General features: G+C 41.9%; 1 protein-coding gene and 1 non-coding gene across 10 annotated transcripts in view; both read right to left on the bottom strand.

The window, feature by feature from the left end:
- The window catches only part of CEP295 (centrosomal protein 295), a 50550-nt gene that overhangs the window by 6197 nt on the left and 31019 nt on the right, over positions 1 to 13334 (bottom strand). For 7 of the 9 annotated variants that reach the window (XR_015744259.1, XR_015744260.1, XM_087937039.1 and 4 more), the window contains 8 exons: positions 12055 to 12285; positions 9378 to 9472; positions 8325 to 8472; positions 6558 to 6782; positions 5493 to 5647; positions 4575 to 4719; positions 2300 to 2967; positions 155 to 280 (listed from right to left, as the gene is read on the bottom strand). Coding sequence is in view for 7 of the 9 variants with exons in the window: in XM_087937039.1 (XP_087793165.1) it covers positions 155 to 280; positions 2300 to 2967; positions 4575 to 4719; positions 5493 to 5647; positions 6558 to 6782; positions 8325 to 8472; positions 9378 to 9472; positions 12055 to 12285 (1793 nt within the window). In the remaining 2 variants the exon portion in view is untranslated. The remainder of the gene's footprint in view (positions 1 to 154; positions 281 to 2299; positions 2968 to 4574; positions 4720 to 5492; positions 5648 to 6557; positions 6783 to 8324; positions 8473 to 9377; positions 9473 to 12054; positions 12286 to 13334) is intronic. The other 2 variants (XM_087937041.1, XM_087937040.1) reach the window with 1 other exon arrangement.
- On the bottom strand, positions 8767 to 8848 carry LOC113440523 (small nucleolar RNA U2-19). Its single transcript, XR_003374738.1, has one exon. It is a non-coding gene; the product is annotated as a small nucleolar RNA U2-19 (small nucleolar RNA).

Here is a 13334-nt window from a genome sequence, read left to right as displayed (position 1 = left end):
AGTTGGTCAACTACTTATCTTATTAAGCAGCCAGATGGCCTGCAAATTCAAAGCACTCTACTCTTTATGATTCCACCATTCTTCCATCGTATGTACATTCGTAATTCATCTGGCCAGATTAAAAAGTGCCTATGATCACCCCTCACGTTATTACCTGGGGAGAGTCCTTCACTTCCAAATGAACGCCAGGTATAAGCTCTGATTCTGCAGTGCTGATATCGTTAGAGCTTACCAGCGTCAGGTCCGGTTCTTCCATGATGCCTCTTCCTGTAAGGGTCTCCTAAGAAATTTAATGGTAGGAAACCGTAAATAATCAGAATTTCTACAAAAACGCAGGTTTTGTCTGCCAGAGATAAGCGTTTGATTCAAGACCTGCATCTTTCTATCCCAACCCTTTAGGGGCAGGGGCTCCCAAGCTTTACGACTTGTGGACTCCACCTTCTAGAATTCCTTAGCCAGCCATGCTGGCTGAGGATTCTGGTAGTTGAAGTCCGTAAGTGTTCTGACCCAACCTGGTTCCAAGAGAGCAAAACACAAGTCAAAAGTAGCAAGCCCCCGCCTTTTAAGGTTTAATCCACGAATTCTGTTTCTTCACAGATAAAAGGCTGCTTCCAAATAATTAGCTCCGACAAGGAAGAGCCTTGCCAAGTTGTCTGTCAAGGCTGCCAAATACCCAGAGGTAAGAAGTAGTTTCCAAGAGTTTTCAAATACTAACTACGATGTCCACGAGGCTGAGCGTCAGAGTGTCTTTGCCTTCTGCAAAGAACACTTCTTCAAACCTGGCTTTTATCCTCTTGAGGGGCCATTACCTTGCAGCCTTACTCCCGGGGTGGCCTGTACTGCTGTAACTTCTCCCTCCTACGATCAATCCTGCACGCACACGCGCACTTGGCACAGGCTCCTCGGGAACCTCCTCATCGCTGCTGCCAGCTCCCACAATCTCTGAAGGCAGCAGTCCACTCCCTAATGGTCCTGGCCCCTCATCTGAGTCCTCGTTCTCCTCCGCCATCCACGCCTGCTGCCGGCTAACCACAATAAGTCTTAAAATTGTCAAGTTTGGAGCCCCACCCCCGGCAAAAGGTCATATCATGAGAGATAGCGCCAAAAGAGGTAAAGTTGATGCAACGGGACCGACACTTTGGCAATACCCCATCATGAACCCTCCTCTTAGGGCAGGCATGGGCTTCAAAAATTTAGCAATCGTTTTTCTGCCTGGTTGCTGGGTTGGCATGGCCATGGGGTATTAGTCAGCCTCCTGCACCATTTTGGGGGGGGGGGGTCTGTTTTCAAGCCTCTGGGAGGGTAAAAACAGCCTCCCCGGGCTCCAGAGGCCCTCCAGAAACAGGCCTGTTTCCAGCCTTCTGGAATTTCCAGCCAATCATTGCAACTACCAGTTCAACAAACCAGATGTAAAATTAACATCCAGTTTGACCGAACCAGTGCAAACTGGTAGCAGCCCACTCCTGTCTTAGGAAAATCCGATTAGTTCTGGCCTTATTTAGCCTATGTCTATTAATTTGTTGTTCTTTCTTCTGGCATTTGAGCAATTGTAAATTAAATGGAGTTATTTTTATACCTTTATGTACTACTCCTATAGGTTTTAATTAGGGTAAACGGCTTTCGTTAGCTCAAAAACAATGCATTTAATGTGTTGTGGTTCGCCGGCAGCAGGTGTGGATGGCTGAGGTCTCGGAGAGTGAGGACTCAGATGAGGGGCCTGCGTGTGATGCAGAGATGGAGCCAGGACCATCAGGGAGTAGAATGCTGCCTTCAGAGATTGTGGAGGCTGGCAGCAGTGATGAAGAGGTCGCCAAGGAGCCTGTGCCCATTGCACGTAGGGCTGCTCGAAGGAAAGAGCAGCTGCAGCAGCACAGGCGACTTGGGAGTAAGGCTGCATGGTAACGGCCCCTCCCTCAAGAGATAAAAGCCAGCTGAGAAACTGGAGTTCTTTGCAGGAAGCAAGGAAGTTTTTGCACTTTAGACTTGTGGACGTTCGGAATATCTTGGTTGGTGTTGTGTTTGAAGTATTTCTTAGTAATTTTATCTAGTGTTCTTGGCAGCCTTGCACAACCTTGGCAAGGCTCATTCTTATCAGAAATAATTAGTTTGAAACAGCCTTTTAACCATGAATGAACAGAATTCGTAAAGAATCATTACAAGGTTTTGCTGTTACCTCTGTTTTGTGTTTGTTTCCTTGGAACAAGGTTTGGGTCAGAACATAATGTCCCCTCTAAGCAGAACAGCTTCAATTTGATTTACTGAATTTAAATCATCTCTATCTCAGATCCCTTAGACTTACCCAAACAGGGATGCTGCACTGTGACAAATGGGAATCCGCGCTTTTAGCCTGGATGGCATCCATATTTAGTTGTGGAAACATGGCGGGCTGACTGATATTTTCCTCAGCAGAATTCTGGAAGGGATTGCCAGAGTTCATTTCTTGAGGCCAACCCAGAAGCTCCTTCGATTTTGGAAACCTCTGCTCTTGCGTGGAACTTAAAGCATAATGGGCGATATCACTTTCTATCAATCGGTTCCTGGTCCCCGTTTCATTGTTTTTGTTGGACGACGCTGTGGGTAGTTCAACGAAGCAGAGGCTCTCTGTTGTTGAGCTCGTGTCCTCTTTTGCCAATTCTGTCCTCTCATGAGTACTTTTCCTTGGGCCAAAACTTGGAATCATCTCGTACATGGAAGTCTGATCTTCAACCGGAATAAGGCTACGAAAATTTTCTATGGATGAACAGAAGTGACGAAAGTTGTTGTCATCTTGCAGGGCCTCACACGATCCAGTCTCGGGTGAAAGAACGACACGGTCCTCAACGCAGTCCTTGCTTAGCTCACGGTTTTCTTCAGGGTTGAAACAAAACGCTCCGGATCCACTAAAACTGTTGTGCAAGGTACTTTCCAGAGACAGCCGTTCGGACAATTCTTCGGCAGCTAGGTGAACAGCTGAGAAGGGCCAGCAAACTGTTTTTAGGTAAGGTTAAGTACGCATAAATTCAGAACATGACTGAAGTTTTAGAAGACCGAAGCAGAGGAACAATTATTGTGTGTATTAAAACATAAATAAAGTAGCCTTCCACCAGGTCAGACCATCTGCTCTAAAGCCAGATGGATGCTTCATTCAAGATTCTCAAGCAAAGGCCTTACCGGAACCTTCAAGATCTCAGAGACGGGGGAAAAAAAGCAGACTCTACCGTGTTTCCCCAAATAATAAGACCCAACCAGAAAATAAGCCCTAGCATGATTTTTTAGGATGCTCATAATTTAAGCCCTACCCCAGAAATTAGCCCCAGTTTAAGATCATCAACCAGAAGGACACATTTAATACCGTATTTCCCTGAAAAATAAGACCTAACCGGAAAATGTCCTAATGCGTTTTTTGGAGCAAAAACTGATATAAGACCTGGTTGTCAACTCATAAAATATTTCTCTGGTCGTTTAAGAGTTGCCAGCAGAAAGGGGTCGGGGGGAAGTAGTACATTCCTTAAATGCTTCCATAGATAATTTCTAGGCGATCAAAATTTCTGGCACACAAAATTATAACTGGACAGCATGACTGATGATTCTTGGCTATGGAAGGTACACCCAGGTAGCACCAGCATGCTCACTCCTATTAAATCTTCTTTAAGCTCTGATAGATCTGGCTACAGGCTCGTGATTTAAATGGGGGTGAATACCGGAGCCCTGTTTTTGGGAAAACACGGTACTGAGCTATAATTCCTCACTGAAAAACATTTTTTTCCTAGGGTATAGAACCTGATTAACCAAGTCATAATGATTATTTCTCAATAAGGTAAAAGTTTCCCTGTCTGGTCATGTTTGACCCTAACAGGGGGTGCTCCTCTCCGTTTCTTAGCCAAGGGAGCAAGCGTTGTCGGATGGTCATGTGGCCAGCAGGACTATACGCTGAGGCTCATGGAACGATGTTACCTTCCCACCGAAGTGGTACCTATTTATCTACTCACATTTGCATGCTTTTGAACTGCTAGGTGGGCAGGAGGTGGGGCAAGGAGTGGGAGATCACCCTGTTGCGCGGCGCTCGGGTTTTGAAGCCAGGCTGTCCGCTTTCCAGCTCACAAGCTCAGCATCCTCAATGCCAGATGCAAATGTCATGGAAACCATGTGATGCAAACAAAACTATCAGCGCAGCTGGTAATCGGCAATTGGTCTGTCATCAAATGTTTCTTCTATATCTTGCTTGGCAATCTAGATCTTGTTCTATTGTTTTAAAATGTTTTTAAGATTTTAATTAAATAGACTGTATGTCTCTGAAGTGAGCCGCCCAGAGTTGTTTGCTGAGATGGGTGGCTACTGAAATCAAATGAATGAGTGAATAAATGAGTGAATGAATGAATGAGTGAATGTGTGAATGAATGAATGAATGAATGAATATCTTTGCTGTAAAATCTGCTGGGGAAAGTGAATCAAACGGAACCTTTGGAACCTAAACTTCAAAGCTGAATAGAAATAGGTCAGCACCTATTCAAATACCCTCCCATTTGCTAACAAAATAACTTTTTACTTTTAAAAACATTTTCCCAACTTCAAAGACCAAATGAGTAAACAATTACCTTGCCTTGGCTGATTCACCCTTTCATCATTCTGTTCCTTTAGCTGAAAATTGCTTAGGTTTCCTCTGCTCATAAATAACGTACTGTTCCTTCCCTCTTCTATGGTAGAGGATGTTAAATCTTGGCTCTTAGATAAATCTGAAACCTATAGAATAAAAATGCATCAGGGGAGAATCAAGATGTAGCATGAAAATCTCACGAGAGGTGGCTAAAAACCTTCAAAGTTTGCTCATCTTAACATATGGAGTTCTGGTGCTACTAATGATTTGGTAGAATCAGAACCACTGGAATTGAAATGGTGGCAGAGCATTTTTGTAACTATCATGCAGCAACAAAACTGTTAGTCCACTATACAACCATGTTATGGACTTCATGGGAACATACGTTACACAGATACAGGTAGTCTTCAACTTACGACCACAACTGAGCCCCAAATGTATGTCATTAAGCCAGACAGTTAAGTGGGTTTTGCTTCATTTTACCTTTCTTGCCATGGTTGTTAAATGAATCACTGCAGTTGTCAAGTTAGTAACATGGTTTATTAAGTTAATCTGGCTTCCCCATTGCCTTTGCTTGTCAAGTCAGCAAAAATGATCACGTGATCCTGGGAAACGGCAACCGTCATAAAGATGAGTCAGTTGCCAAGCAGCTGAATTTTGAACACATGACCATAGGGGTGCTGCAGTGGTCATTAAGTGTGACAAATGCTCATAAGTCACTTTTTCCAGTGCTGTTGTAACTTTAAACGGTTACTAAATGAACTGTTCTAAGTCGAGGACACTTTGGCTAAAGTTACGTATTAACTATAGTTAGGTAACTATACCTATTTGCCACAATGAATGTACTGTTGAAGATAATTAAGCCAGAGCTGAGTTTTCAAAAGAAGAATAATTCTCTGTTTTCTTCATTCAAAAATACCTTGCTTAAGTCTTTGCTGCTGTGAGATATTCTGCACTGAGAAAGAGTCGAGCAGATGTCGAAGTCAGAACTCGGTTTCAAAGGCTGAAAAAGTTCCCGATGGAAATTTGGAAAATTTCTTTCTATATCAGTAGCATCAAGTCCAACCGCTGGATCTAAAATAAATGGAAGGGAATTTCAGACAGTACCACACCTGTTTATTTCAGAATTTAACTTTTGTGGCTTGTTACTTTGTAGTCACTATGGCAACTCTATAAACCTTAGACGACCAATTTGGAGTCATAAAATTGGAAGTAAAACGACATGTAGAGTAAATAAAAGGAACATTCAGCGAACGCTAAAAAAATAATAATCTAATATTGCGTCAAGAGGAAATACCAACTCGAGGCAAATTTTTCCAGACTGCAAAATTCAGAGAAACAGGGACTTAAAAAATGCAACATTAAAACAATAACTTCTTCACTCAGCTTCTGGTCTATTGTGTAACTACAATTCTGTTGATCCACTACACTCTGTGTGTGTGTGTGTGTGTGTGTGTGTGTTATACTGTGTAACAGAATACAGCATTAACATATAAAAAAATTAACAAAAACAGCATATAAAGTATCTATCAAAATATAAAACATCAGAGCAATGAATTATTTTTAAAAACACACAGGACAAGTGATGAATAAAATTATGCATAAAATTAAATTATGTATGAGCAGTTACTTGGGGTAGCTAAGCCCACGGCCAGCATATTTTTTTAAGCATAGCTGGCTGGAGAATTCTGGGAGTTAAAGTCCACAAGACTTAAAGTTTGCCAAGTTTGGGGACCTCTGATCTAAATCATTTAGTAATTGGACAGCAATGCACTCAAGATGATGCATTTCATGCAGAGATTCAGGGAACCTCCTGGGGGGGGTGGATTCCATCACAGTATGATGTAAAATTGGTGGGACGTTCCCACAATCCCAATCACTGTACATAGTGGAAATAGCGTATTGCATGGGGAAATAATGCACAGAGAATTAATTTTTCTGAATGCTTTGGAATACTCCATTTATTATCTTCTAATTCCATTACCATGGCCAGAAGATACATTACTCAGTGATGACCAGCTGAAATCTTTTCTGTATTTGTTTATTATTTGCTGGATTTTGCTTCCATTGTACTCCATTTCTTCAAAAGGGAGGCGAGAACTGGGATGCTTTGAGGAGTCATCAGATTTTTGTATAAATGAAGGAGCGCTTGAAATCTCCTTTGCTGGAAAGCTGAAAAGGCTAGTCCGTTGCTTGGCTGCACAGGACTCTGCAAAGCAATTACAAATAATTCTGAACTTTATTCACGTCAAAAAAAAAAAAAAAAAGAAACCCAAACGTTTCCATTTGCAAGAACTGGGTGGTTAGTGTGTCTCATAGTTTCATATCAGGTAGAGCAGGGGTGTCAAACTCAAGGCCCAGGGGCAAGATCCAGCCCGCAAGGCCTCCCTGGAAACAGCAAAGGACTGGCCCGCGGCACCTCTGCCAGCAAAAACGGAGCTGGGGGGGCGACCCTCAGAGGGTTGCTGGCAGAGGGTTGCAGGAGGCTGTCACAGCCAAAACTAGAGGTCGTGAGGCCAGCAGGTGGCCGTCCTGAGCTACGTTTTCACTGGTAGAAAGCTGCAGCAGGCCATTGCAGCTGAAAATGGAGGTTGTGAAGGACGAAAATGCCCTCCCAAGCCCCATTTTTGCTGGCAGAAGGTTGTAGGAAGCCGTCGCAGTTGAAAATGTAGCTTATGAGATATTCACTGGCAGAGCTCGCGGGCCACCACAGGCACCCCCGACATGAGTGAGGTGTTGGCTACACCCCCTGCCCTCCCGAAGTCAAACATAACCCTGATGCAGCCCTCAATGAAATCGAGTTTGATGCCCCTGAGGTAGAGCTTCACAAACATAGGTTCTAGCTAACTGCCTGTGGAGATTTTCAGTCCTCCCAGTCATAGTTATCTCAAAGGTGCTTTTTCAAAAAGCAACTGGACTGTTTTTTCCTTGAGGAAAAGGAAGAAGAGTTTCGATTTCTCATTCAAGAAACTTCATCAATGGTGATGGTGGCAGGGATGGAAGGATAAGTCTGACAGTTGAGAAAAAAACAGCCCAGTTGCCTTTTGAAAAAGCACCTTTCTCGCTCATTCTATACTTATTTATTTAAGTAGATAGATAGATAGATAGATAGATAGATAGATAGATAGATAGATAGATAGATAGATAAAAGAGGCCAGGTCATTTTATTGGAATTTGTCACAAACTTATTGTCATGCCCCCGCATATAATCTTTATATACTGTTGTTGCTCTCTAACCCTATCTAGTGGACGGAGATACAAATGTGCCCCAACCTATCTTTATATACTGTTGCTGCGCTCTAGCCCCATCTAGTGGCTGGAGTAGACAAAATACTAAGTATATTGTTTGAAGCTGACCCAACCCATTTTACCCATCAGCCCACAATCTCAAACCAAGTGCACGCTGGGAAGCTAGACTCCATTTTCCTTTAGCATTTGGAGAAGACAGAAGCACAAAGAAGAATCCATTTTAATCTGTGGCATATGGTCATCCAAGGACAAACCCGCATCCCACACACAGTGCACTGCTGGTGATTTACATTACTTATATTTATTAATTGTTAAGTTCAGCAGTAACTCAATACTTGTGTTTTGTTCTGATTGTAGGTATTCCTATTTTCCCCAGTTTCACCATATCCTGTTCAATAAAGCATTCAGACCTGTGTACACGGTCTGTTTTATTGGAGGATAGGTGGGTTTAGCCACATGTCAAGCTGCACAGACTACCATGTAGTGAGGACAGAACATTTACCTTTACCAGCAAGACTATCATCTATGTTGTAATTTTTTATAAAGTTGGCAGCAGAAGGAGTCACTGAAGAAAAATAGCCAGAAGCCACCTGCTGTGTACAAGTTGTTGGTGTTAACAAACCCGGAGACCACGCGTTTGAAAGTGTTACCTAGGGCAAGAGTATTATACAGTATGAGTAACTGATTACTACAAGTGCTTCAAATCAAAACTTACTCCATTCTGAGCTCAGTTCAAGTGTAGAAACCTCCATGTATTCAATTGTCAGTACATGTCAGGTTCATCACTGCTCAGAACAGTCAATCTCATTCTTGCTCTCCTCCTCTCCCCACCTCCCAGCTTACAGCAAAATCTCCCACTCCTCAGACTACATTCATACTCATTCCTCACACACAACACTCACAAATCATCAAACACACAAACACAAGTTCAGGCTTGAATTGCTTCCCAGAACTGTATATAAATCATGCACCACAGATCAGCTGATCATTTTAGTGCTCATATTTGGCTATTTCTCATCACAGAGCCACAGTGAATAAGAGGCTCTCAGAGGAATAATAAAGCAATTCAAGACACTTTTATGGCTATTAAATGATAAAAATCTGTATTCTGCACTATTATAATATAAAATGCAATATGTGTTAACTGTGTGTCTTTTAAAACGCTTTCAAGAAATGTAGTACTTTGTTTGCAAATGACTTTTTTAATCGAATCAAAATAAAACTTAACATTCTTTTAAATGAGAGGCTGTACTTCCATGCTGTTATTTACATAATATCAAATAATACCGTCTTTCTGTATTATTTTTGCCTTTTAAAGAATCTAAAAGGGACACTGTAATGGAAAACATATGCAAATAAATGTGCCAAATGTGCCAGATGGACCTTCTTATGTCACATGAAGTGTAAAACATGAAGAGTATATTTGTTCATGTCACTTCCAGGTTGAGAGTACTAATGAACAGTATTTAAAATGCAAAGATTAAAAGAGAATGAGATTGTTTAAAGTAAATGGTACAATTATATAAAATACTAAATACTAGTTTTTATCACTTACTTGGCTGTTTGGCCTCAGTGATGGATCCGGAGATGTAACTTTTCTTCCATTCTCAGCAGAATAATTTGATAAATGTCGATCTACAGAAGTAAATTCTTTGGAATGGATTGGATATAAAGAAGAGGAAGCAACATGAAACAACTGGCAAGTCATGATGCGCTCAAGTTTAACTTTTAACAGACATAATTCCACAAGTGGTGGTTGACAATCATTGCAGCAGCACCACACAGTACATCTAAGCAGAGGTTCTCAAGCCTTGGCAACTTTTAAGATCTGTGGATTTTAACTTGTCCTCAACTTCAAACCCACATGACTGGGGAATTCTGGGAGTTGAAATCCACAAATCCACAAGTTGCCAAATTAAGAAATGTTGCTCTAGAGCAGGGGTGTCAAACTCAAGGCCTTTGTTAAATAAGTTTTGCCTCACTTTATGACCTTTCTTGCCACAGTGGAAAAGTAAATCGCCACAGTTGATAAGTTAGCAACCTGGTTAAGTGAATCTGGCTTCTCCGTTGACTTTAATTGTCAAAAGGTCGCAAAAGGTGTTCACATTGACCCTGGGACACTGCAACCATCCTAAGTACATGCCAGTGGCCAAGCATCTGAATTTTGATCACATGATCATGAGGCTGCTGCAAGGGCCAGAACTGTGAAGAACAGTCATAGGTCACTTTTTTCAGTGCTGTTCAGTCACTAAGTGAACTGTTCTAAGTGGAGAACTATTGGTACAGGTAATCCTCGACTTACAACCCTTCGTTTAGTGACTCAAAGTTAAAAACAACACCGATAATTATGCCTTATGACAATTTTTCACATAACTGTTGCACATCCCCCTGGTCATGTGATAAAAACTCAGATGCTTGGAAACTGGTTCATATTTATTTTACTTCATTGTCATTGCACTTCGTACAAAGAAATCAAACACCGTCTTCAGTGCACATTATGACCATGACCATGAAAATAAACACAAACACACATCCTTCACCCTTCACACACTGAACTGGAAACCCTTGACACCGCACCAAACACTGCACTATACAGCAGAATACAATAGAGCTACTGCCCTGGGATAGAAGCGGTTTTTCAGCCTATTTGTCCTTGTTTTTATTATTCTGCACCGTCTGCCAGATGATAATAGTTCAAAAAAAGGGTGCCCAGGATGAGATGGATCTTTGAGAATCTTTTGAACTTTCTTAAGGCAGCGGGAGCTATAAAGCTCTTCCAAAGAGGGGAGAGGACAACCCATAATCTTCTAGGCAATGACGTTAACCCTCTGGAGTGCTGTCCTATCTGCCATTGTGCAACTGGCAAACCATACACAGGTGCAGTAAGTTAAGATACTCTCTGCGGTGCAGCGGTAGAAGGTCACCAGCACTTTTTCATTCAGTTGTTGTTTTCTGAGAAGTCTCAGGCAGTATCATCTCTGCTGGGCCCTTTTGACCAGTGCTGCAAGGTGAGCACCCCAGGTCAGGTCCTCTTTTTGGATAACACCCAGCAACTTAAAACTGGCCACTTGCTCCACTCGGTCTCCATTGATAAGCAAGGGCTGGATGTCTGATCTGGTCCTTCTTTTGCCCACTATAAGCTCCTTAGTCTTACTGGTGTTGAGGACCAAGTTATTGTCTTGACATCACAAAAGCAAACGGTCCACCTCATCTCGGCAGGCAGACTCATCCCTTCTGGAGTCAAGTCCCACTACTGCTGTATCACCTGCAAATTTAGCAATAGTATTACTAGCGTGAGTGGGAATGGAATCATGCACATAAAGAGTATAGAGTAAGGGACTCAACACGCAACCCTGTGGTGTATCAGTGTTAAGAATAAGGGCTGAAGAGGTACGATTACCTAATCTGACTCTCTGTGAATGGCCAGACAGGAAATCCATAATCCAAAGGCAGATTGAATAAGAAAGGCCAAGGTCCAGAAGTTTAGACACTAGTCTATGTGGAAGAATTGTGTTAAAACTAAAATCTACAAAAAGCATCCTCACAGCCCCCCACCGCTCCGCCCCACTGTTCTAGATGAGTCAGAGCAGTTTAAAGAGGGATGGCTATAGCGTCCTCTGTATATTTATGACCGTTGCAGTATCCTGTGGTCACGCTGTGCTCTTTTGTGACCATCTGACCAACAAAGTCAATGGGGAAGCCAGATTCATTTTACAACCCTGTTGCTAGCTAAACAATTGCAGCCATTCACTTAACAACTAGACCAAGAAAGGTTGTAAAATCCCGCACAGCTCACTTAATTGTTCCGCTTAGCAACAGAAACTTTGGGCTCCATTGTGGTCCTAAGTCAAGGACTACCCATGCTAGTATTTATTTACAGGGAAAATTACTGTCTTTGGTGAAATCTTTTAAATAATTCATCCACTATATTCTCATCTCCCTTTATCGAGATTTTACTCTTGACTGTACCAAGTCCTTGCGAGTCTATAAAGAGTGGAAACCTTAAGGAATACCGTATAACCAGTCATTGGAGCTTTATTGCTTTCTAAAAGCAATGCCAATGCTTGTTAATTTTCCATGGCAGTGATTACAGAATATTTCTTAAACGTCAAAAATGCACATGGATATTTCAGAGTTCGTTTTGATTATCGTTACAGACTTGATAAGAAATTTAACCCCACCACCGCTCCTGCTGAAAAGGAATCATTCTCTCAAAAGGTAACTCTTCTCACCTGAGTCATACAAACCATTAGCTTTCCACATCGATTCATCGTGGCTTGATCCTTGTATACGTTCCAAGCTTTGGCCAAAATCTAGTTCTTTATCATCAGCCATAGAAATGGTTCTTAGCAGATCTATTTCTTCCTGTAAAGACTCGGCTGGGCTTTTACTAGACCGTAGTTTATCAATTTGGGGAGTGAGGAATATATCTCCAGTGAGATGCTCTTTGTATCCTGAAATTTCTGTAGCAACGAGGAAAGGTGATTAGAAAACAGCTGTGCTTGCTGTTCCGCTGCCCCACAGGACCGTACAGAATGGACATATTCCAGATCCTCTCCTTTAAAAGTGGCCGCCTAGGGTGGCTTAGGAGGCGTATCTTTCTCAGGGTCCGTGCCCTATAGAATATTTTTCCCCTTGAGATACATTAAGACTTCACTAAATGTCTATGGAGATTCTCAGTCATCCGGGTCATGGTTATCCTAAAGGTGCTTTTCCAAGAAACAACTGGACTTTCTGATTATTATTATTATTATTTTGGAAGACATTTCACTTTTCATCCAGAGCTGAAGAAGCTTCTAGGATGAGAAGCGAAACATCTTCAAAGAAAAACCAGAAAGTCAAGTGGCCCCTTGGAAAAAAAAACACATCTTTGGGACGATTTAAGGCTTCACCCTTTTAAATTTCTGGAAAGCCATGAAGGGCTGGCTTTCTCCCCAGGGCCTGCGTAGTGAGGTTGGAGCCTGAATGTAATTGGATTGGGCATCTGGTTTCTCTTCTTTGTTGTATTGTATTGTGTTTCGTTAAATTATTGTATTTTTATTACTCTTGTTAGCAGCCCAGAGTGGTGTCTCACAATATAGGCGACCAGACAAATCTTTTAAAAGAAGCAAATTGTCAAGCACCGGGGAAATCAGGAGGTTCAGGTAGTTCAAATGAGTATAAAGATTTATTGCAAGATGAAGCTCTCTACAAGAATCTGGCCAACTGGCGTTTAAAGGAAATGACCAGGAGATAAGAGAGGAATTCAAGATGGGCTGGACTTAAATCTCTTTCAGGTGCACAGGGACTCATGATTTATGACACATTTGACTGCCGCCCCCCCACTTTGAGCTCAGCCTGGTCATCTCCTACAGAAATAAGCAATTTGTGCACATTTATTTTGCAACTGCTCCCCTGTAATATTTTGTGTGGTAACAAACAGGGTTTTTATGTTTTAGGGTTTGTTTAAAAAAAAAAAACTAGTTAAATTGCTTTTCACATGTTGCCAACAGTGTATCTATGCCGATATCTT

Source organism: Pseudonaja textilis, chromosome 7 (assembly GCF_049901715.1).
Source record: "Pseudonaja textilis isolate UNSWEBS1 chromosome 7, rPseTex1.2, whole genome shotgun sequence".
NCBI classification, from domain to species: domain Eukaryota; kingdom Metazoa; phylum Chordata; class Lepidosauria; order Squamata; family Elapidae; genus Pseudonaja; species Pseudonaja textilis.
Note: the sequence above shows the minus strand (reverse complement) of the source record. Positions and strands in the feature narration are given on the sequence as shown.